The sequence below is a fragment of the Nicotiana tabacum genome, chromosome 20, assembly GCF_000715075.1.
Source record: "Nicotiana tabacum cultivar K326 chromosome 20, ASM71507v2, whole genome shotgun sequence".
Lineage (NCBI taxonomy): Eukaryota > Viridiplantae > Streptophyta > Magnoliopsida > Solanales > Solanaceae > Nicotiana > Nicotiana tabacum.
Window position 1 is genome coordinate 142,445,746 of NC_134099.1, and position 22,654 is coordinate 142,468,399.

Sequence of the window (22,654 nt, forward strand, 5' to 3'; positions counted from 1 at the left end):
CAAGTTTATGTTTCAGAACTTAAGATTCGATTTCTGAAATTGTATTGAAGATATAGAACTACTTAAAATTTGAACTTTTTGAAGTTGCATTGGAAAGATAGAAGAACTAAATTCCAATATTTGAAGTTGTATTGAAAAGATAGAACTACTTAAGATCCGATTTTTCTGAAGTTACACTAAAAAGATAGAATAACTTAAGATGTTGTTTTTTGAAGTTGCGTTCGAAGGATAGAACTTCAATCCGAATTCTGAAATTGCATTGAAGAGATAGAAGAATTTCATATCCCGATAGGTAAATTTTGCAAATTTTTGTGCAATCTAAATATAACTTTAATGCCGGCCCTAAGAATGGCTATCTGTGAAAAATAATGCTAGGAAAGAGTAGCAGATCTGCCAGTTATTTGCGGAAAGATCCCAACATTTTTTCGTTCAACTTATGTTGTGCCAGCCCTGTTAGTAAAAGATTTTGAAAACATTCTTTTTTCGTAGGGTAAAATACAATTAAGGAAACTATGGTTGTTTTATGTTTCTTTTATCATAAAAAATAATAATTTGATTCAAGATTCCAATATCAAATCTTTTACTGTAAAAGTTCGTGTTTCTGAAAGGCGAAGCAACAAATGTAGTTCCTTTTTCTTTGTACTTCGTCTTCCATTTTCGTCATTCTTTTCATTGCTTATACAGTGTTCCCTTTTTCTTTGTACTTTGTCTTCCATTTTCGTCAATCTTTTCCTTGCTTATACAGTGTCAATTGGTCAATTGACACTGTATATTTAGGTAGGATAGACTGACTGCTGTTCACCTATGCACACTACTATTTTTTATACAGAGATCCAAAGTCAAAATCAATTAACAGACCGGCAGACACCAAGATCCGAACAGATAATTGTTGTTTGGAGTATTGCCCAAGATAAACTTAAGCGCAACGATAGTCGCTTGACTAGGTTGTTATGTCTCAACCATTCTCGAAGGACCTTCAGACATTGCCAAGAGATAACAGGATATTTGGTAAATGTCATTCCTAAATCATGATGCCTGCTATACCTCCTATGAACAAAATTCCTACATATTATGAGTCCTAATGTTTTCGGTTTGGCAATACTCTGAAGGATAAAAGGAAGATCCCAATCTCATGAACGAGTACAAGTTGATTATCACACTACACGCAAGCATAAGCTCAACGTTCCTCCAAGCCTTTTCCAATGAGACAATATTGCAGAAAATGATGGGGTAAAGGTTTTGTTTTTATTTTTACAAATGTTAAAGTGCTAATATATTCTTGCTACAAGGAGCCAAACAGGACTCAGCAAATCTCATTTAGCTAAGAGATATGTGGGACAAAGCAACAGCAATTGAATTTTTTTAAAACCCTCTGAAAAGCAGGATTTTACAGAGTCGGTATCATTAATATAACTTGACTGGGCAAATGGATGGACGAAATTGATCGCAACAATCTAATGACAAAATGTTGATCGGTATAGATCCTTCAAAAAGATATGGTTAAAATGCAAAACAATACAATTCGAACCAAGTCTTTGCCTTCATAAAATATCTGAAGATCAAACTTTCAACTTAACTCATGAAGCACTTGGCACGGTCTCAGATTTGTCTGTATCCATTGGCTCAGCAGCAGGTGGTACTGCACTTCCAGCACTGGCACCCTCAGCTGTATTTGCATTTCCTGAATTCGGACTTTCTGCACCCTGAGGTTGTTGCTCACCTCCTGGAGGAGGTTGTTGCTCACCTCCTTGAGGAGGTTGAGATGATGGTGTTTCAGGAGTTGCTGGCTTTACCGGCTTAGGCTTTGTCATTATAGGCCTACAAACCCTGTAGTGACAGAAAGTACCTTGAAAATGACAAATCGGCAGCGCAAAGCAAGGAAAAGGAAGAAAAAGGAAAGAAGGCCGGCCCTACGCAGCCAAAACAGATATAGCAACTAGCCAAACAAGATTTTGCTGTAGGTTAGCCCAAAAAATTATATTTTTCAATTGATAGCAAAATAGATTCAGTAGTCAACAGTACCTATCAAGTGCCTCTGCTTTTTTCCTAACATCAGCCGACAGAAGAACAGGGTTGGCATATTTCGGAAGAGCATCCTGCTGCTGCTTTTTCTCTCTAAACCAAGCCTCAGTTTCGACACACTCGTTCAGAACCTAGGAAGTGCAAGGGAAACATAAACATCAAAAAACACTTTCAGGAAGCAGAGGGGAGAGCATATGACAAAAGAAAAGAAAAGGCAAATAGCAAGATTAAGCAGATATGCGCACACCTTCTTCTTCTCTGCTAAATCAATGTGATCAAACTTAGGATCATTTGACATTGCCGCCTCTCTGTAACTATTTATGCAATAAACAAATTGATCGATCATGGAACCCCTCTCCATGTATTCCTTGTACCGTTGCTCAATCGGGTCACCTTGCTGCAGATTTGCCACACTAAATCAGCTCCATACATGCCAAAAGGACAATGGAAATAGGATATTCAAGAAACACCAACCTTTTTAAGCTCCTCAAGCTTGGCAATATACACACCCTTCGTTTCATCCTCTCCATCTTCATACAACCAATCTTCCACTTCTTGAAGTTTAGCCATAAATTGTTCTCTTTCTGTATCAATTACAAACTCTTGATATTTATCTGAAAGCTGGATATATTAAGAAGGGGAGACCTGTCAGTAACATATCAAATGTTTTCATACAACTACCATAAGGCCAACAAATACCTTATTCCTCATGTCATAAACATAGGCCTCAACAGCATTCTTCTTGTCCTTTGTCTCTTCCATAACACGGTCCTGAAGAGCCATTTCAAATTCTTTCTCAACCGCCTTCTGAACATCAGCAGCTGCCATTGCTCCATAAACAATCTCTGTCACTGGTACAGATGTCTTCTTGACCTTTTTCTTGGGGGCTTCAACCTGCAAGAAAATGAAAACAGTAAATGCTAAGCTTTACCGACATCTTTGAGCTAATACGCTGAAGCAGAAGAAGAATATAAGTTATCCAACATTAATTAAGCGAAAAAAGCACTGCACTGATGCATTTCAAGAATTAAAATACAGGTAAACACTAATCCATGCATGCATTCGCAATAGTAAATGCATAAATCAAATCCCGCGATTTGAATAGATGCATAGTTTGATTAAAAACAACCAAATATGACTGATAGGAAATATAAACTAGCTCAAGCAGTAATGAGAAGAGATAAAACAGCGCCGTGTTACCTTAGCATCTGTTTCCATCTTGACAGGTTTGTCACCAGATTCTGGAACACCATTCTCAGCCCCAGAAGCATCTCCAGCTCCTTTAGCATCTTGCATATTTACATCAGATTCCGATGTCGTTGAAGGAGCAGCATCACCAGAAGCTTCATCTGTTTCCATTTCGGCAGGTTCCTTAACTGCCTCTTTCACAACTGGGACTTCCACCTCTTCTTCTTCCAAAAGCTAAATTACAGACCAAAACCATAAGATTAGATGATAGTCTCTCCATTCACTAAATAATTGCAACATAAAAAAGAAAAACGAAGAGAAACCACAAATTTCTGGACTTACAGTGGCAGAATCAACCGAGACAATACCATGCAGGTTTAGACGTACTTTAACTTTTAGTTTGGCCCTTTCACCCTTTGCAGATTGGAATGGTCCGATCTGTCAAGGAGATCAAAGAAAACCCAAGTGAGCCAAGGACTCACCTGAAACCAGAGGATCCATTTTCCATTTATTTTAACAGATGAAAAACACAGGACCTAATGAGTGAGTGAAACTATGAAATACCGTGTAAGTACTGATCTTTGCTGGCGCCTGAAGCTCACTAACATCAGCATACTGCACATCTATTGTAAAAGTGCCAGATCTGTAGAATGTCAGAGCTTTCACACTGGGTATCGGATTCCCTTTGGGGAAAACAACCGTGCTCTGATGATTCTCTAAAGCTCCATTTTGTGCGTCTGGAGCAGGCCCCTTCCATGACAATGCAATTGGGAAAGGGAAGCTCTCATTGACCTTCAATCAGCCAATGATAACAATTAGTACAGTTATTAGGCTTATAAATCACCATAATTTATTCAGCTTGGAGCCAGATGTGCAGTAGCGACATAATCGTTCATCAAAGGTTAATAGTAAAACAATTGACATTCGCTTCAATAAAAATCTTGGTCATTCTATAATAAATCTTGCATTTCCTTCATCCTTCAAGAAGACAATATCTTCAACCTCCCACTTTGTCATTCATTGCCTTTTTTTTCTTAGAACTTCGTCATTAATTACCTCACTTTCATGCTTGTTTCAAGCCAACCAAAAATTAGGTCCCACTCAAACAACAATAACAACATACCCAATATATTCCCACAAGTGGAGTCTAGGAAGGGTAATATGTACGCAGACCTTACCCCACTCAAACAACTAAATAAAATGAAGAAAAGATCAAACCAATATTTTTCTTCACATACTAAATGTGTCTACTTAAATAACAATGATTATCGACGACATTGCAACACATTAAGAAGTTGAACGCCCTGAGTCCAATATGACCATGGAAAAACAAATCAATCAAGAGAATACAAGGCTGACAAGTTACCTGGAATTCTCGCACTTTAAAGGTAGGACTGAGAATAGCGCATTGCAACGCACATCCTTTGGCCACACATTCACTTGCATTCATGGTGCGCCTTGGTTCCTTACCAAAGAACTCCGTCAAAATCCTCATAATTGCAGGCACTCGAGAGCTTGACCCAACAACCTCAACTGCATGAATGTTCTCAATAGTGAGCCCAGCTTCGGCAAGAGCTTTCTCAAGTGGTTTCTTCACTCTCTCCAGCATAGGTATGCTGATTTGCTCAAACTCCTCCCTCTTGATAAATCCTCTGACATCCTTCTCATCCATTAAACATTCTATATTCAAAGGTGCCTCGGGGTTTGCACTGAGAACCTTTTTCAACTTTTCACAAGCAGCTCGAAGTCTAATGCATGCCCTAGCATTTTGGAAAACATCGATTTTGTATTCTTCTTTGAACTTTGCGGCAAAATGTTGGAAAAGAGCTTCATCAAAATCCCTCCCACCAAGATTTCTGTCAAATGAATGAGCCAATATCTTCAACTGGCCTTTCTTGAAGCCAGCAATACAAACTTGCAAGCTTGCATGTCCAACGTCAATAAAAGCAACATTCAGTGGGTCATTTTCAGGTAAATCTGTCTTGTAAATACCATATGCCAATGCAGTAGCTGTTGTCTCGTGAATCAGATGCAAAGGATGCAAGCCAGCTATGGTGGCTGCATCCATTACAGCTCTTCTCTGAAGATCAGTGAAATAAATGGGAATTCCTATGCAACAATCAACTACTGCTGCATTGAGATTCTTCTCTGCTATAGTTTTGAGATCCGAAAACACCATTCCAAGAACCTGGGTAGGTGTAAAAGTTCTCATTTCCCCCAAATATCGTGCATGGATGAGAGGATATCCGTCAGGTCCTTCAGTTACCGAAAAAGGAAGTGCCTTAAGATCTCTTTGCAGCTCGGGATCAGAAAATTGCCGCCCTATTAACCTCTTTATCTGTGAAATGGTATTTTTTGGGTTCATCATACTTGATGCTGCACCAGCGGTTCCAAGAAAGCGTTGCTTCTCTCCAAAGCAGACTATAGCTGGTGTTTCCCTTTTTGATTCGTCATTAAGTACGACATCAATACCTCTCTGCCTTGCAACTGCAACAACGCCACTCTCGTTCCCAAAGTCAAAACCAACCACGCTCATCTTTGCTGGCTGCAATCACTCAATATCCAACAATAAACCAAAGTACCTGGACAACATCAAAAGACTAGATAAAATCAACTAAAACACCAGCATGCACCTTACACAAATCTATGCTGAAAGAAGTTATGCATTTTAAATGACAGCTTTCAAAATCAACATGAAAATACGGATTACGTTTCCATTAAAGAGCTAAGAAAGATGATCACTCATGGCTGGGTTTTCTTGAAATGCAACTACACTATGTCTCAATCATCGGTACACTGAAGAGAGCAATATGAGTTGGCTGGCGCAACCGAAAACATCAACAGACTAATGTAACAAGGACTCAAAGATCATGAAAGTTTTTTTCCCCTACAGAATCCAAAGTTCCAAGTACGATTTTATCTAATTTTCCTGCCAAGGAAACTTTCCTGCATGAATGAGCTTGCCCACATACCAACAAGCCGGGACTCAATTGGTAAAGAACCAACAAGAACAAGGATTTTTGAATCTACTATCTAGGAATACACCAAACACGCCCAAAACTCAGCCTTTATAAAGAAGGTACTCTCTAGAAAGCCTTATACAAACTAAGTCAGGCACTGATCAAAGCAGACCGTAGCCTGTTCCATTTTTCCCTAAAAAAGAATCTTCAATGTTAAGAACTAATTGAATAGAGGATTAATTAAAGACTGGCTAATGGCTACCTAGTAAATTACAATCACCACTTTATCTAGCCTAAGGAATTTGCTACCCTCCCCTTTCTCAATCTTGCACCTTTGATAATAAACTTAACTATGTTACTTCATTTCTTTATCATTTGTTCTCTGACTTGACAGCACCTCTGGCACTCCACCAGGTACCTGCTATCTTCCACTAGCATTGCACGTATCGGGTAACTATGCACACCAAGGGTTAGGCAGATAGGAATTACCATTTGCTCTTTTCTAATTTTCCAAAAATAGATTAAAGATTTCACACTAGCAACTAACAATGCAGGAAGTAGAAGGACGACGAGACAATTTTGTACTAATCATAAAGCATTTCATGAAGCTATACAACAGTCTGCATCACCAGACAACAAATTTATTTAACTCCTGCAAAAACATTATGAAGCATGCGATTCAAAAGGGAAAACGTCAAATATAACCAATGATACTACATCTCTAGCGAAAAATCTGAAGCTAACGAACAATCAAGCAATCGATTGTAACAAATTCCTAAAAGTAGAAAAAACAAAAATCATAGATCTGCAAATTAGAGTTTCGTGATTCAAACAATACCTTGAAGACGAAGAACAGAATCTTCTGGAATCTATGTTCCACGCACTTCGTGGGTGTACGGTTGATTTTTTTTTGTGAGCCAAAGCGGAGGATACTGATATATAAAATAAAAGGGGTTTAAGGGAGAGCAATAAAGAGGAACAAGAGAATAGGGGTTTGTGTAGAATTTTGATTTTATAATTCACTAAAAATAGAATTTTTTTTTCCTTTTTTTGACTGAAGCGGGGTGGGGTGGGTGGGGGGGGGGGGTTCTAGTGGTCCTAGATATATGTAGAGGTGCTAACTCTTCTAGAAAGATCTTTCTCCAACTGATGTCTGAACTCTGAACTAATTAGGTACTGGGCCTCGAGGGTTTGTTCACAGGCTCTGTTGTGTTCGTGGATCTAAAAGTGGGCTTTGAAAAGAGGAATTGACACCGTAAATCCTTCACTATAATTGGCATTTTATTGGCCATAAATTTAGGTTGGCACTAGTAATCCAAAAATATTGGCACAAAATAGCCAAATTCCAAAATACACGATTATACAACCCCTCAAAAATAGGGAAGGTTTAAGATTTTGTCCCCCAATCACGCTTGCATGATGTATCCCTTCAGAAGCGTAACTACCCAGTCGACCAAAATAAAACCAAATGCAGAAAATATATTTCCTTCAAAAATCAAAAAGGGTGCAAATATTTTTCAGCCATCACGGAAATTGAATATCAAATTTCTATATTCTGATGCAATAATTAGTTCTTTCTTTGGCAATAATTTTTTCTTATTTTTGAAGTTCTAAGATATCGGCTGAAGAAGGGTGTCAATCTCTGTATATAGAATACAGATTCAATGGCTACTTTGTCGATTTTGATACAGCACGGGGGACACTGGGATAGCAACAATCGATTTGTGGATTACTCAGTTGAAGGCGTGGTGCTTAGTACCGAAACTAAATTTATTAATTTTGTTTCTACAATTTCAAAACAATTGATGGTTGACACCACAATTAATTTGCTTGAATCCAGTATAAATGCGATGAAGATTCACCGCCAATGATAATACACAATGATATGGGATTGCGTGTATATATCGAGTTGAAGAAGAAAAATTATGCGTTTAATGAGTATCTGCTGTGTTTAACAGTGAAAGAGAAAGATATGCACGCGTTTAATCGAAACAAGGAAAATTCATCTGTATGCCTACAAATTGCCAATACATATGATATACATAACGGGGATACACTACAGTTGATTGCGTCTGATAACGCAGATGATCCTGAAGTTGTAGATTTTGATGAAACTCCAATAATATATGATCCTCTAAATAATACTGTTTCGGAAGGCCAACTTTACAAGGACAAGGAGACACACTGATGATGGTGTTAAAAAACTATGCTACTCAGAAAAAAATTCAGTTTAAGTTTGATCGATCAAGTCCATCAAGGTATGAATGTATATCTAACTTTAATAATTGTATACAACCATCAGTTTTTTATTTTCATTACGCACGATAGTTTATCTTAATTTATTTACTATTGTGTAAATTTGGATGTTATTAGATACTACCTGGTATGTGTCAATGATCGTTGCACGTGGTTTTTCAAGTCTTCATCGCTAAACAAGTAAAAAATCTTTAGGATTAGAAAATTCAGTAAGGATCACACATGTTCGGCGAGGGATAGATTGTTTACACAACGTGTAGCTACTGCTCCTGTTATTGGAAGAATTATTTGTGATAAATATATTGATCCTAAAACAATATACATTGCAAAGGACGTAATGAAAGACATGAAAAAACATTATGGTATTGACTTAAGCTACTGGAAGGCAAATAGATGAAAGCAAAAGGCCCTTCAGCTTTTAAGAGGAGACCCAAGTGAGTCGTATGCAAAGCTGCCAAGCTGCTTATATATGTTGATGCATTCCAATCCCGGGTCAGTTGTGAATTTGAGAAAATCAGATGAAGGACACTTCACGTATGCCTTTGTCGCCTTATATGCATCAATAAAGGGATGTGTATTTTGCAAACCTATTGTTGTGGTTGATGAAAGCTTCCTTAAAGCAATGTAGAGAGGAATGTTACTCACAGCGATGCTGGAGGTTTGTTCTAGAAATACTCTATTATATTTCATTTACATATTCATGTATATCCAAATATCTCATTGTATATCAGAGTATCCATATATGTATAAAAGTTCTGTGTATAGCCATTTATACTTATATAGTTATTTTAAATCTGTGCGTATCAATTAACCATCCATATGTATTTATTAAATAGAACATATTTATAATAAGCACTTTGTTGAAGGAATATAATTGATATATTGTAAACAGACAAGATTTTTCACTTGCATATGCAATTGTTGATAAGGAGAATGATGCCTCATGGGGGTGGTTCTTTGAAAGATTCAAAGAAGCGTTCGGTGATAGAGATGACATGTGCATTGTATAGGACATAAATGAGAGCATAGCTAAGGCAACTTCAATAGTATATCCTCAAGTTTCTCATTGTGTTTGTATATGGCATCTATGGAATAACATAAAAGACAGATATAAGAGGAGCCAAGAAGAGCTAAGAGACATATTTTTTGCTACTGCAAGAGTATATACTATTCAAGAGTTTAATCACCATATGACAAAGATGGAACAAATAGACAGAAGAGTGAAGGATTACTTATTTGATATTGGGTATCACAGGTGGAGTAGAGCGCATGCAAAAGTCAACAAAACAATGACAATGACTTCCAACATTGCAGAATCATTAAATTCAGCAACTAAGGAAACGAGGGAACTTCCGATACAGCAATTACTGGAAGAAATTTGAATGTTGATCAACATGTGGAACTACACAAATCGAAACACTGTACAAGCGATATTTACAAAGCTTACTTTTAAATACAATGCTATACTGGATAAAAATCTTGATGCATCACAGCATATGATGGTACGTTTATATTATATAACATATTCCTTATTTTCAACTTCATGTTTTTCTACAGAAACACTCAATAAGATTACTCTTTTGGATTTTTTTACATAAAGTGTAGACTAATCTTGTTTTTCTACCAAATATAGGTGAGATCATCGACTGAAAACTTACATTCAGTTATTGACAATAGGAGGTTGTTCATCGTTTGCCTTAGGGAAAGAATATGTAGTTGTAGAAGGTTCCAGCTCGAGCAAATCCCTTGTCCGCATGCGTGGGCGGTTTTGAGGTAAAAAAACTTAGAGGGTGAAGATTACTGCTCTATGTACTATAGCAATGAATACATGTTTAAAGCATACGACATTCCAATTTATCCTCTTCTAGATGAAAGCACATGGACAATTCCAGTAGAGGTATTAGAACAAGTTGTGTTGCCACCAGTCTGGAATAAGATGCCTGGAAGACCGAAGAAGGTGAGATACAAGAAGGTTACAGAATCACAAGCTAAGAGGCCAAAGAGTTCATGCGGACAATGTGGACGTGAGGGCCACAATAGGAGAACATGTAGAAATATACCTTATCACCACTGAATGGCCTTAAAGATAAATGATTTGTATATATATCAAGTTTATTAAATGATTGAAGTATTATTCATGTTCAAAAGTTATTTAAATTTTGCACTTGTGTATGCAAGTTTTAATTTAATAGAGGTTGCATTTTCGTATGCATATCAAAATGTATCATATAAATTAGTTGGACAAGGTCAATACATTAAGTTGTGTAGGACATGTATATCATCATGTATATTATTGCATAGATATGTAAACAGTATTATAGCACATGGTCTTTAACAATTTAATCATTTTATATGAAGTTGAATTACTATGTTGTCATACTGAATACTGAATTTTATTGATACATAAAGATTTAACATTACTTAAGGATATACAAGTTTGAATATACATCTTTGTGCTTGTTACACATACAAATATACAATAAAATGTATACATGTATTTGAACAATTAAGTTTCGACATACATGGGAATAGAGTTATACAAAATACTGGTGTTATTAGTTCAAGGATATACACATCAGAATATACATGTTAGCTCAAATAAATGTAAACATATATTTGTACAACTAGGTATTGATATACATGGGAATGGAGATATACACAAAACTGGAGTAGTTAGTTCACGGATATACATAGTAGAATATACATGTTATATCTATTAAATGTATACATGTATTTATAAAACTAAGTATTGATATATAAGGGATAGATATATACAGAATAGTGGTGTTGTTAGTTGAACGATATACAGAACAAGATATACATGTTAGCTAAAACAAATGTATACATGTATTTGACAATTAATTATTAATATACATGGGGATGGAGATGTACACAACACTGGTGTAGTTAGTTCACGGATATAAATATCAATATATACAAGTTAGCACTCTTAAATGTTTACATGTAGTTGTACAATTAAGTATTGATATACATGTGGATAGAGATGTACACAATGCTAGTGTATTAGTTTACAGATATACAGAAAAAGATATATACATGTAGTAGTATAATTATGTATTGATATACATGTGGGTAGAGATACACAATAATGGTGGTGTTTGTTTATGGATATTCATAACCTAGTTCACGATATACATGTTATTTATAGCATGACACAAAATAATTCAATATTAAATTATACTAAGTATTAAAGAAAGATAGTAAATGTGTACTAGCTAGGGGGAAGGAACTGCAACATTCATTTATGTTAGTTATCAAAATAGCCGAAATAAAAAGAAGATTAGCAATTCATCAGTTATGATTATGTATACTCAATCTATTCATTCTTACTCTGCAACCTTTGTTTCGAATTCCTAATTTTGGCATCTACTCATGCTGTGAAATAGATATTTGTCTGCTATCTTGCATAATGACCACAATATTTGTTTGTTGTCTAACTTAATTTACACACTATCGAGTGGTGACTCACATGTTATAAATACATGAGCATGCTAAAGAAAATTTAGACATACACATATTAAATTTTTAAAAAAAAAGAATAAACAGTAAACAAAGTAAAAAAAAATTGCATAAATATACCCATGCTACATACTAGAAATTTCTTAATTTGACGAAAAAAGGAAAAAGATACGTTTAACCTGCAAAATATAAATAATATATTACAAATATTGTGCCATAATGAGCCACTAATAAAATACAAATGTATTTACATATCCTAAAATAATAGATAACTAAACTAAAGAGTAAGACTAATTGTTTTTCAATGTTACATGAGCATTTATTCTGAAACTTCTTTTAGAAAACTCTGGCACACTTTCATCTTCATTCTCTTGTTTGGATCTACCATAATCCCACAACAATGTACCAAGTCATTTGCGATGTTGCTCTGCAGCCAAGACAGCTGGAATTGATCTTTGATGGATAAAATATTTGGCAAAAGATTTCACATATACACCACAATCACTAAAACAAAGTGAAGATAAGTTAGAAGGAATCAACACCCTTTAATAAAATATTATTATTTAAAGAAATAAAATATACGCAAACTTAACATACGCGCGTTCTTGTTGTGGCAGATCATCAACCAAGTGAATAGCTAATGGATCAGCAAGTGGTCTGTCGTTGTATGGTACATTGGTCAAATCAATATCATGTCTCTTCCTGTAAAAACCTGTGCTAGCCAAGAAACGAGCAATCAACACTGCATATGATTGAACGGCATCACGAATTTTAGCATCATGTTGCGCTCCTCTGATAGAATCATACACGTGTATGCACCTGTCCTTAAAAGTCAACACACCTAAAATCCAATGCCATTCGTCTTTTAAGCATATAGGAATTAATACATGATCAACAGTGTGCCACAGAACATTGCACTGCATGTATGAGCCTCGCATATAATCAGCTATTTCATGATCCTTAGGAATGACACCATTGTCCTTATTGCTCGACAGAAACGGATCATACAATGATTTTACCTTAACACAAAATGGAAAATTTATCGTGGTGAAGGACTTTGGAATGTTAACATCATACTTTATTTTTTTCCTTAGATAGTAGAAGATGATATCAATATACTGCCAAAATAAAAATGGATTTCAGTCAATAAATATAACACTTAAAGATTTAATAAAATAAAACTAAGTATTTAAGCAAAAACTGATGTGCTTCAAGTTAAACATGGTATGATATACAATTAATGTCTTGATATACATGAAATAAATTAATATAAACATATAGTTATGTGTTTTACTATTAGATATACATATCGGGATATACTTTTAAGAAGTATACATGGAAGAACATGGAAAATATATCTTGAGGACTAAAGTAAAAGACTATCCAGAATCAAGAAATCCCTTTCAGGTTTTTAACATTATTGCTATGGTATTCAGAATAAGATACGGACTTTCCATTAATACCCCAAAACCAATATAATCTAGATACATAGAAGGTCATTCTTTACCATAGCAAAGTAATTTCTTTAATCAGCAATAGCATGACATGTTATGTTAGACAAAAGAGACAATGCCCATAATCTCCATCTATATTGATGAGGTTTAAGTGGTTCATACTTGTCATAATAGGCATCTGCACTAAATGGACCTTAATTGCATCTTTTCACCAAAAGAATCATGTAATGAAACAGTTAAACACTTGAACAATAAATAATGCCGGATTAATCAAATGTTCAAGCAGTACAACACATAGGACAACATACATTATCTTATGTAGATGCCTATATAAGTGGTAACTTTTTCTTCACAATTAAAGATATAAATGAAGTTAATAATTTTTGGATTTGATATACATGTAGATATGTAGCATAACCGTATAGTTGAGTGTTTTAATATACAATTACACTAGGCAGTTATACAGTTACTTTCATTGTTTATAAATGGTTATAAATGACAGTACGACAATTAATTACATATATATATAGAGAGTTAAATATACACATAGAGTTTTCTAAAAAAATACTAGGAAAAATAGGTTTCAGATTGCAGAAACTATAATTAGTAATTCAGATGGCAGAAACTACAATTAGGAATTCAGCACACAGTAAAACACCAAATAAGGGCATCCATAATTACTAGAAATCAAGATTCTAAAACTTCCATCCGAAAACATGATATCGTAAGTATTGTACACAAGGAGATAAAAAATATCAAATTTTTCACTAGACAAAGCACATACAACTGCACGAAAGAATGACCCTGGAGCGATTAATTTGGCATAAGCAGGCACCAAACAATCTGTCACGACCCAAACCGAAGGGCCGCAACGGGCACCCGGTGCCTTACTCAACCGAGTACCAACGTAACATATCTTTCTTATCATGTTATCATGAGTAAATGAGCCAGAAAACTCGTCATAAGATAACAAGAATAAAACATAAGGGAATACTCAACATATGAAGACCCAACATGATATACAAACTAATATATGTGACATACGGGCCTATAAAGCCGACATGACCATTAGTAAACTCGAAACATAGGACGACAAGGCCATACAATTATCCATACACCTGACATCTGTCTACAAGCCTCTAAGAGTACAAAAAATTATAAAGGTCGGGACAGGGCCCCGCCATACCAATCAATACATATCCAAAGCATACTGACCAATTAGGCAACTCTGGAGCAAGTGGAGTGCACCAACACCTTCGCTGAGCTGATAGCCTACTAGGAGGACTGTCAACCTATCAATCGGAACCTGCGGGAATGAAACGCAGTGTCCCCAGGCAAAAGGGACGTCAGTACGAATAAAATACCGAGTATGTTAGGCAGGAAACATTAAACAAGAACAGTAATGTAAAGAGAGAGATAGAGGAGATACAACCTGTAACATCTGAGTGCCTCTAGGGGTTACTGATATGAAATGCATAATACATATATATACATAAACTTTTTAAAACATTCGCCTCTGTGGGCATCATCATCATCATATCGTACCCAGCCTCAAAGAGGACTCGGTAAAAGCGTACCCGGCCATCATAAGGTTCGGTAGAATCGTACCCGGCCACGTGGAGCTCGGTAAACCCAACTGATCAGTGGTTGCACAATAGGTGCCGTACCCGGCCGACTATAGCGCGGCTCGGTAGAGTAAAATAGATACTATATATAATGCATGCTAGACTTATGGAAACACCTTCTAAACCTTTTGGAGTGACTTAAGAACACTATGGACATCCATACCCTCAATATGAACCTTAGTAGGATTCAAGAATCATACACACTTGCTTAGAATAATTTTATAAGGAAAGAACAACATGGACAACCTTAGTTGCTAGGAGTAGATCCGTTATGAAGTAGCGTATTCATTTCACTTTAGATCATGCCAAAAGAAAGAAGAAAGTACCTTAACATACCTTAAACCCATTGAGTCCTTAATCACTTCCAAGCAACTCTTCAAACAAGTCAACTCAATCTATCATAGTATAAGGAGATTCAAAATCAGTGCTGAGCAAAGGCTAAGCCTATAACTTAAGCTAGTAGCTCGTTTACGTAAATTTTGGCAGCTTCTCCCTTGAAACAAGGGCCTCCTCCAATACCATATACAAACAACAATAACCAGAGCAATCCATCAATACATAATTATCAATATCAAGACACCATATAACAACAAGTCACAACTACATTACGACGAGCGGCAAGCTCCGATTGGAATCCGTATACCCCTTACAATCCTTATAGACTTCTTCCTTCAATATAAAAGTATCATTAACATAATAATGAAGTCATTAATCAATGATACCAGCCTTAAACCATATATTTATAACAACGAAAATAATCCACAACTTCAACTATCCTCAATTAGCAACTTTATTCACTAGTTCATGTCTAGCCCATCTATTTAACTTAATCAACATCAAGATAACCTTAGGAACAAGTAAGAACACAATATAAATACCTCCTACAGTAACTTCAAGTCAAAATCCAAGTTATATTCAGTTTACAACAACCCTCAATAGCAATACAACACCATAGAAGTGACTTAAGCTAACCCAAGTATTATCTTGTAGTTTATCATCCTAACAACTTAACCAACATACAAGCAAGATTAAGCACAATTAGTAGGATGTTATACTCACCTTAGACAGCAGCAACAACTTGGAATTTCATCCAAATAAAGCCCACAACAATCCTCAATGACAACACAACCTCAAAGAGGTGTTGTTCTTCACTAGAACTAAGATTTGATGTTGAAATATGGTGTAATCACTTTGGAATCACTTCAAACCCTTGTGGTATATGTTTATGAGGGTTAGTAGAAGTTTGGAGACGAATTTTAGTTGAAAAGTGAGCAAAAATAGGCGTTCAAATCGTTTATAAATTGAAGTAGGTCAACCACCGCCTAAGTGGGTCCCATTGGGAGCAGCTTGCGCGGTCTCGCGAAAACACAAAATTCTCTCTACTGCGATGTCGTATTGACGAACGATTTAATGAGTTAGAAACTAAACTCATAGATATTCAATTTGGTAGGTAGAACACCCCATGATTCCAAGTATATTTGGAGAAATTCTCAGATACATTTGACCTAAATTTCAGCAAATTTATGAATGTAACTTGTGATGACCTTTGCCAACTCTTGTTCCACAACTTGCTTGCCTTCAAAATGTAGAAAATGATTATCATACGACTAAAATAACTCATAGAATAACCTCCTTATCATGTTAAGAACCCTAGTCTCACCCCAAAGTACATGTTATAACATTCCAAACTTGTCGACTTTTGACGAAACTTATTTTCTTCAATTGGTTTAGCTTCTAAGATTTCCAACCCTCTTGGTACTCATTATTCATGATCTTAAATATTTGTAACCTCCAAGGTAATATGATTAACTTACTTTATTTGCTTCCAAATATAATCTCATTTCCGAGCTTACATCAATGACTTACGACGTACTCTCACGTATGAAAACTTGGGGTGTAACATCTTTCCCTCCCTTTGGAACATTCGTCCTCGAATGTTGATTGATGCGCTTATCAGTTTCATAAACTATAGCTCTTACAAATACTTTAATGCTCATCTTTCCATCTAAGCCATTGTTTTGTGAATAAATCCAAAGGCTTGGGCATTCCCCCCTTTTAGGCCTCTTTGTCACGCCATGACATGTGGTCGGAATTCTTCCAACATCATAACATTTGCTACCTTATGTCATGCGGTATGTACGACTGTGTCCTTGTATGAGCGCCTAGCGACTCGTATTCTCTTTTTCCTCCATCTTTTAGCCAATCTCTAAGCCTCACTTTATGAACATATACAGAATTATGACAAGCTGTCCCTCTAGGCATTTATAGGTGTACTGATGTCTTTCGCTTGGTACTTTATCGAACTTAAGACTATTTCTATCTCTTGTTTCATAGCCTTGTATATCTATACTTATGGATTTACTACATCTAGGTAGGTTATACTATACCATAAAGTTTACTTCGGTTTATTATTACCGAGGTTTGCTACCCAACTCCCGGTTACTCTCTTGCTGCTTATCCTATATGTATAAATCTAAGTCCTTTAGTGCTTCCTCATTATTATTCATCTAAGAATAACAAACAAATCTCATCTCGAACTTTGGAACTTGTACCCATCTATTGTTTATTCACCTTAATGTTGATCTATAATCTATCACTGATAACTTGCAACCTCTTATGTAATACACTATCACTAGGGCTCACATCTTATCGGGGAACATATGAAGCGATTTTCCTGATCCACCTATGGATAATACTATACTTCAATAACCGTATTTCATTGCATCCCAATGCGATTCATCTTATGGGGGTATTCTAATCCCGTGCAATTAATGAAATCCCTTTCTCGTTAAATCATTACTCAATCAAAGGCCTAAGCATCATCCTCTTATCTATCACAATTACACCCTTATTCTACTGCCAGGGCAGCATTCCATCTCTTCTAAATGCACCTAGTCTCAGACTCCTCTGTGTTCATTCAGGCTGTACCGAGCTTTTTATTACATATGGAAATCATCAGCTCCCTTGTTTTGATGGGTTTAATCCCGAGGACATACATATTCTCGTCACCTTCTCACTCACCTTTTCATATCCTTACTCCTATCTACCTAAAACCTTGTTGCTCTACAATACTTTACCTTAGGACCTACACCGATCTATTTATACTACTCGCAACCTTACTTTAACTTGCTAGCACCATAAATTTTCTTTCGTACCTTCTCAGTTGTCCTTAAATGTAAGCAATTACTTTTGCTGGTCGTTCTATCACTTAATTGCATGAATACTTGGCTTGTCTTTTTGCCTACGAATACTATAATTTCCTGTACCTCATATGATCTCAAACATCACCTTTGATGCCTTTTTTTTACCATTCATTAGCCATGATAGGTGCCACTTTCTTATGGAGTGGTATACAATATTGTAGTGAGACTGTTGTTACAGGATCATTTACTCTTTAGCTCACTATGCTTAGGTGGAAACCTTCTTCCTTATTTCCTCAGCTAGTCTTCCATTGCAGTACTTAGGGAGACCTTCTGGCTCTTTTAAAGTTGCGAGCTTGATATATCGTACACCCGAAGGTAATTTTCGTTATTCTTACTCGCCTATAATAATCCTTAGTTACATAAATTTATGCCTTTGTGCTCGTAGGGTTACTTCTAAGTTCAAATTTTTATTGTCTCCTTAGTGGCACTCTCTCTTATTTTCATAAACCTTAAAAATGGTACCTTTAACTGCCTCAACTCCTATCTGGAATTTTTTCAAATGATTGTGATCTCGTATCTGCGAGACTGAATTCACTATGCTGCGATTCACTACATTTATCTTGCATGATCTATTGATTTATCTGTGACATGTCTAGTCATAACTGGGCTCTTCCTGAATCAACTACTAATTACTCGTTGGTCCATTCTCATATATATATATATATATATATATATATTCTGCATAATCCCTCTTGGGATATATCCTTTGTCTTAACTTATCTCTCTCCACTAGCTCCTGATGTATCAAGTGTCCATTCACACTTATTTATCAATAAAATCCTGGCCGGAAACTTTTACTGCCTCTCTCTGGTGTCGTGCTTGTATAATGTTTTGGAGTCGCAACATATCTGCAGGAACTGAATAAATGCAACATCATCCCTTTCTCCTTTTTACCACATTCTTTCTTTACCATTCCATAGTTAACTAAACCGCTTAACTCTGACTTAATATCATATCACACCATATTCCCCCTTTAGGGGTGTACTAAGATTTAGTACTACGACGATCTACCTATAGTTGTTTTACCTTTTCATATTTGGCGTCTTTTCACATTATCAATGAACCTTAATCACCTTATGGTAACCTTCTGTACCAGGGATAACTAAATTTCTTACGCACGAAGGTGACACCTATGGTAACTGGCACACTTAGTCCCTTAAGATTAACTCTGCTCAGAGTGCTTGCTTTAGGTAAGCGACTTCCTAAATGGCCTTTAAAGGTTATTCGTCTGTTGTCTATTCTATTATTGTTGGAGCACGATCTTTGAAATTCTCACGATGTCGACCATTATCAAATCCTCCGGTCCCTAATTCATGTTCGGTTTTATCTTGTTCACCAGCCCATACTGATTTTTATTACTCTAGGGTCTAACCTTTCCTCCTGGTAATCACGTTGAAGTCACCATCTCATTTCTCGAAATAAGAATATGACTTTATGGCTTATACTCTTTTATTGCCTTAAGGCTTGTCACCTCTTGCATTTTCCTTCACTTGACTATAGACTCTGTCATCGTGTCATATTTTGATTTACTGTTATCACCCATATATCACATCTTACTCATGATGCTTCATTTATTTTCTTCTTATTCTCCGAATAATATTTTTTTGTCTATCACTTTATTCTGAAAACTTCAACAAAAAGTTCTTTCCCTATAAGCTCCTTTAGCTTCATCTCACTGGCTCTTGGGAATGCCTAACATTCTTTTTTTTACTCGGGGCTAAAGTCATACTAAGGTAAATATTTGTCCCTTCTAGGATCCCACTGCCTATCTTCTGAAATTTCTGAATATTCCAGTATTCGTATCTGATTGTACTACTCTAGAGTTCACCATCTGGGTGTCTTAGAAGGAGATCTATTACCACATTTGTACCATCTTTCGGAAACGTTAGTTAATGATAACAACCTATCCACAATTTTTGGGTTACTCTAACTGGATCCTGATATCCCATCTTTCTCTTAAATAATATCTGTTAGCTCCCATAGAACATAACTGAGATGGGTGTGGCCAATTGTACTTACCTCTATCATTGATGAAGGTACCAAAATGCTTATATTTCTCTGCTTGATTTGAAAATATTGATAATCTTCATTATTTGGGTGCCTCGTGCCCCTCTTCACCTTACTTCTTTTACTTGTTAAAACTTGTATCTAACTTCTGAATTCCTCATAGATTTTCACCATATTCGTGAATAGATATCCGTGCCTTAAGGCTCCTTATTAAGAAGCATACACATCTTAGTACACACATGATATGTTGAAGACCTCATATTTACTCATCATAAGCATGATGTGAAATCGAGTTCCTCTGACTCAACTCTTCGACATCCACATGCAATCTCTTACCAACTATCTTTGTGGATGTAGGTATCGTTGTATTACGACTAAAGTCGAATTTAGGAGTTTGAATTCTTACAACTGAGCTCTACTGCACGATCTAGAGTAAGAAGAAAGAGTGACAAACCTAAATGCCCTGTAGCCTCCTGCTTATAAGTGTGGTGCACAACACACCCATAAACAAGACTCTACTAGACACGGCTTGTAGACTCCCTAGGACAGAACTGCTCTGATACCACTTCTGTCACGACCCAAACCGAAGGGCCGCGACGGGCACCCGGTGCCTTACTCAACCGAGTACCAACGTAACATATCTTTCTTATCATGTTATCATGAGTAAATGAGCCAGAAAACCCGTCATGAGATAACAAGAATAAAACATAAGGGAATACTCAACATATGAAGACCCAATATGATATACAAACTAATATATGTGACATACGGGCCTATAAGGCCGACATGACCATTAGTAAACTCGAAACATAGGCCGACAAGGCCATACAATTATCCATACACCTGACATCTGTCTACAAGCCTCTAAGAGTACATAAAATCATAAAGGTCGGGACAGGGCCCCGCCATACCAATCAATACATATCCAAAGCATACTGACCAAATAGGCAACTCCGGAGCAAGTGGAGTGCACCAACACCTTCGCTGAGCTGATAGCCTACTAGGAGGACTATCAACCTATCAATCGGGACCTGCGGGAATGAAACGCATTGTCCCCAGGCAAAAGGGACGTCAGTACGAATAAAGTACCGAGTATGTTAGGCAGGAAAGCATAAACAAGAACAGTAATGTAAAGAGAGAGATAGAGGAGATACAACCTGTAACATCAGAGTGCCTCTGGGGGTTACTGATATGAAATGCATAATACATATATATACATAAACTTTTTAAAACATTCGCCTCTGTGGGCATCATCATCATCATATCGTACCCGGCCTCAAAGAGGACTCGGTAAAAGCGTACCCGACCATCATAAGGTTCGGTAGAATCGTACCCGGCCACGTGGAGCTCGGTAAACCCAACTGATCAGTGGTTGCACAATAGGTGCCGTACCCGGCCGACTATAGCGCGGCTCGGTAGAGTAAAATATATACTATATATAATGCATGCTAAACTCATAGAATCACCTTCTAAACCTTTTGGAGTGACTTAAGAACACTATGGACATCCATACCCTCAATATGAACCTTAGTAGGATTCAAGGATCATACACACTTGCTTAGAATAATTTTATAAGGAAAGAACAACATGGACAACCTTAGTTGCTAGGAGTAGATCCGTTATGAAGTGGCGTATTCATTTCACTTTAGATCATGCCAAAAGAAAGAATAAAGTGCCTTAACATACCTTAAACCCGTTGAGTCCTTAATCACTTCCAAGCAACTCTTCAAACAAGTCAACTCAATCTATCATAGTATAAGGAGATTCAAAATCAGTGCTGAGCAAAGGCTAAGGCTATAACTTAAGCTAGTAGCTCGTTTACGTAAATTTTGGCAGCTTCTCCCTTGAAACAAGGGCATCCTCCAATACCATATACAAACAACAATGACCAGAGCAATCCATCAATACATAATTATAAATATCAAGACACCATATAACAACAACAAGTCACAACTACATTACGACGAGCGACAAGCTCCGATTGGAATTCGTATACCCCTTATCAATCCTTATAGACTTCTTACTTCAACATAAAAGTATCATTAACATGATAATGAAGTCATTAATCAATGATTCCAGCCTTAAACCATATATTTATAACAACGAAAATAATCCACAACTTCAACTATCCTCAATTAGCAACTTTATTCACTAGTTCATGTCTAGCCCATCCATTTAACTTAATCAACATCAAGATAACCTTAGGAACAAGTAAGAACACAATATAAATACCTCCTACAGTAACTTCAAGTCAAAATCCAAGTTATATTCAGTTTACAACAACCCTCAATAGCAATACAACACCATAGAAGTGACTTAAGCTAACCCAAGTATTATCTTGTAGTTTATCATCCTATCAACTTAACCAACATACAAGCAAGATTAAGCACAATTAGTAGGCTGTTATACTCACCTTAGACAACAGCAACAACTTGGAATTTCATCCAAATACAGCCCAC

At 36.4% G+C, this 22,654-nt stretch overlaps 2 protein-coding genes across 2 annotated transcripts; one reads left to right on the forward strand and one right to left on the reverse strand.

Moving 5' to 3' along the window:
* Positions 1 to 1,333: 1,333 nt before the first annotated feature.
* Positions 1,334 to 7,244, reverse strand: LOC107772852 (heat shock 70 kDa protein 15-like). The gene is made up of 10 exons (XM_075241457.1): positions 7,009 to 7,244; positions 4,577 to 5,792; positions 3,775 to 4,002; positions 3,553 to 3,648; positions 3,223 to 3,444; positions 2,722 to 2,916; positions 2,497 to 2,643; positions 2,270 to 2,419; positions 2,023 to 2,153; positions 1,334 to 1,827 (listed from the first exon to the last, which is right to left on the reverse strand). The coding sequence occupies exons 2-10, from the start codon at positions 5,744 to 5,746 to the stop codon at positions 1,578 to 1,580; spliced, it is 2,589 nt and encodes an 862-aa protein (XP_075097558.1). The 5' UTR covers positions 5,747 to 5,792; positions 7,009 to 7,244; the 3' UTR covers positions 1,334 to 1,577.
* Positions 7,245 to 9,820: 2,576 nt separating this feature from the next.
* Positions 9,821 to 10,500, forward strand: LOC142174568 (uncharacterized). The gene is made up of 3 exons (XM_075240388.1): positions 9,821 to 9,928; positions 10,060 to 10,151; positions 10,245 to 10,500. Exons 1-3 carry the CDS (start codon positions 9,821 to 9,823, stop codon positions 10,498 to 10,500), a joined length of 456 nt encoding a protein of 151 aa, XP_075096489.1.
* The last annotated feature ends 12,154 nt before the right edge of the window (positions 10,501 to 22,654 follow it).

What these genes read in the sequence shown, in the direction of transcription:
- LOC107772852 (XM_075241457.1), bottom strand. Translation starts at nt 5,746, where the DNA reads ATGAGCGTGGTTGGTTTTGACTTTGGGAACGAGAGTGGCGTTGTTGCA. An exon ending in AGATGGAAACAGATGCTAAG is followed by an intron (nt 2,917 to 3,222) that starts GTAACACGGCGC and finishes ATTTTCTTGCAG; the next exon opens with GTTGAAGCCCCCAAGAAAAA. An exon ending in AAAGCAGAGGCACTTGATAG is followed by an intron (nt 1,828 to 2,022) that starts GTACTGTTGACT and finishes CTGTCACTACAG; the next exon opens with GGTTTGTAGGCCTATAATGA.
- LOC142174568 (XM_075240388.1), top strand. Translation starts at nt 9,821, where the DNA reads ATGTGGAACTACACAAATCGAAACACTGTACAAGCGATATTTACAAAG. An exon ending in ATGCATCACAGCATATGATG is followed by an intron (nt 9,929 to 10,059) that starts GTACGTTTATAT and finishes TACCAAATATAG; the next exon opens with GTGAGATCATCGACTGAAAA. An exon ending in AGAATATGTAGTTGTAGAAG is followed by an intron (nt 10,152 to 10,244) that starts GTTCCAGCTCGA and finishes TATGTACTATAG; the next exon opens with CAATGAATACATGTTTAAAG.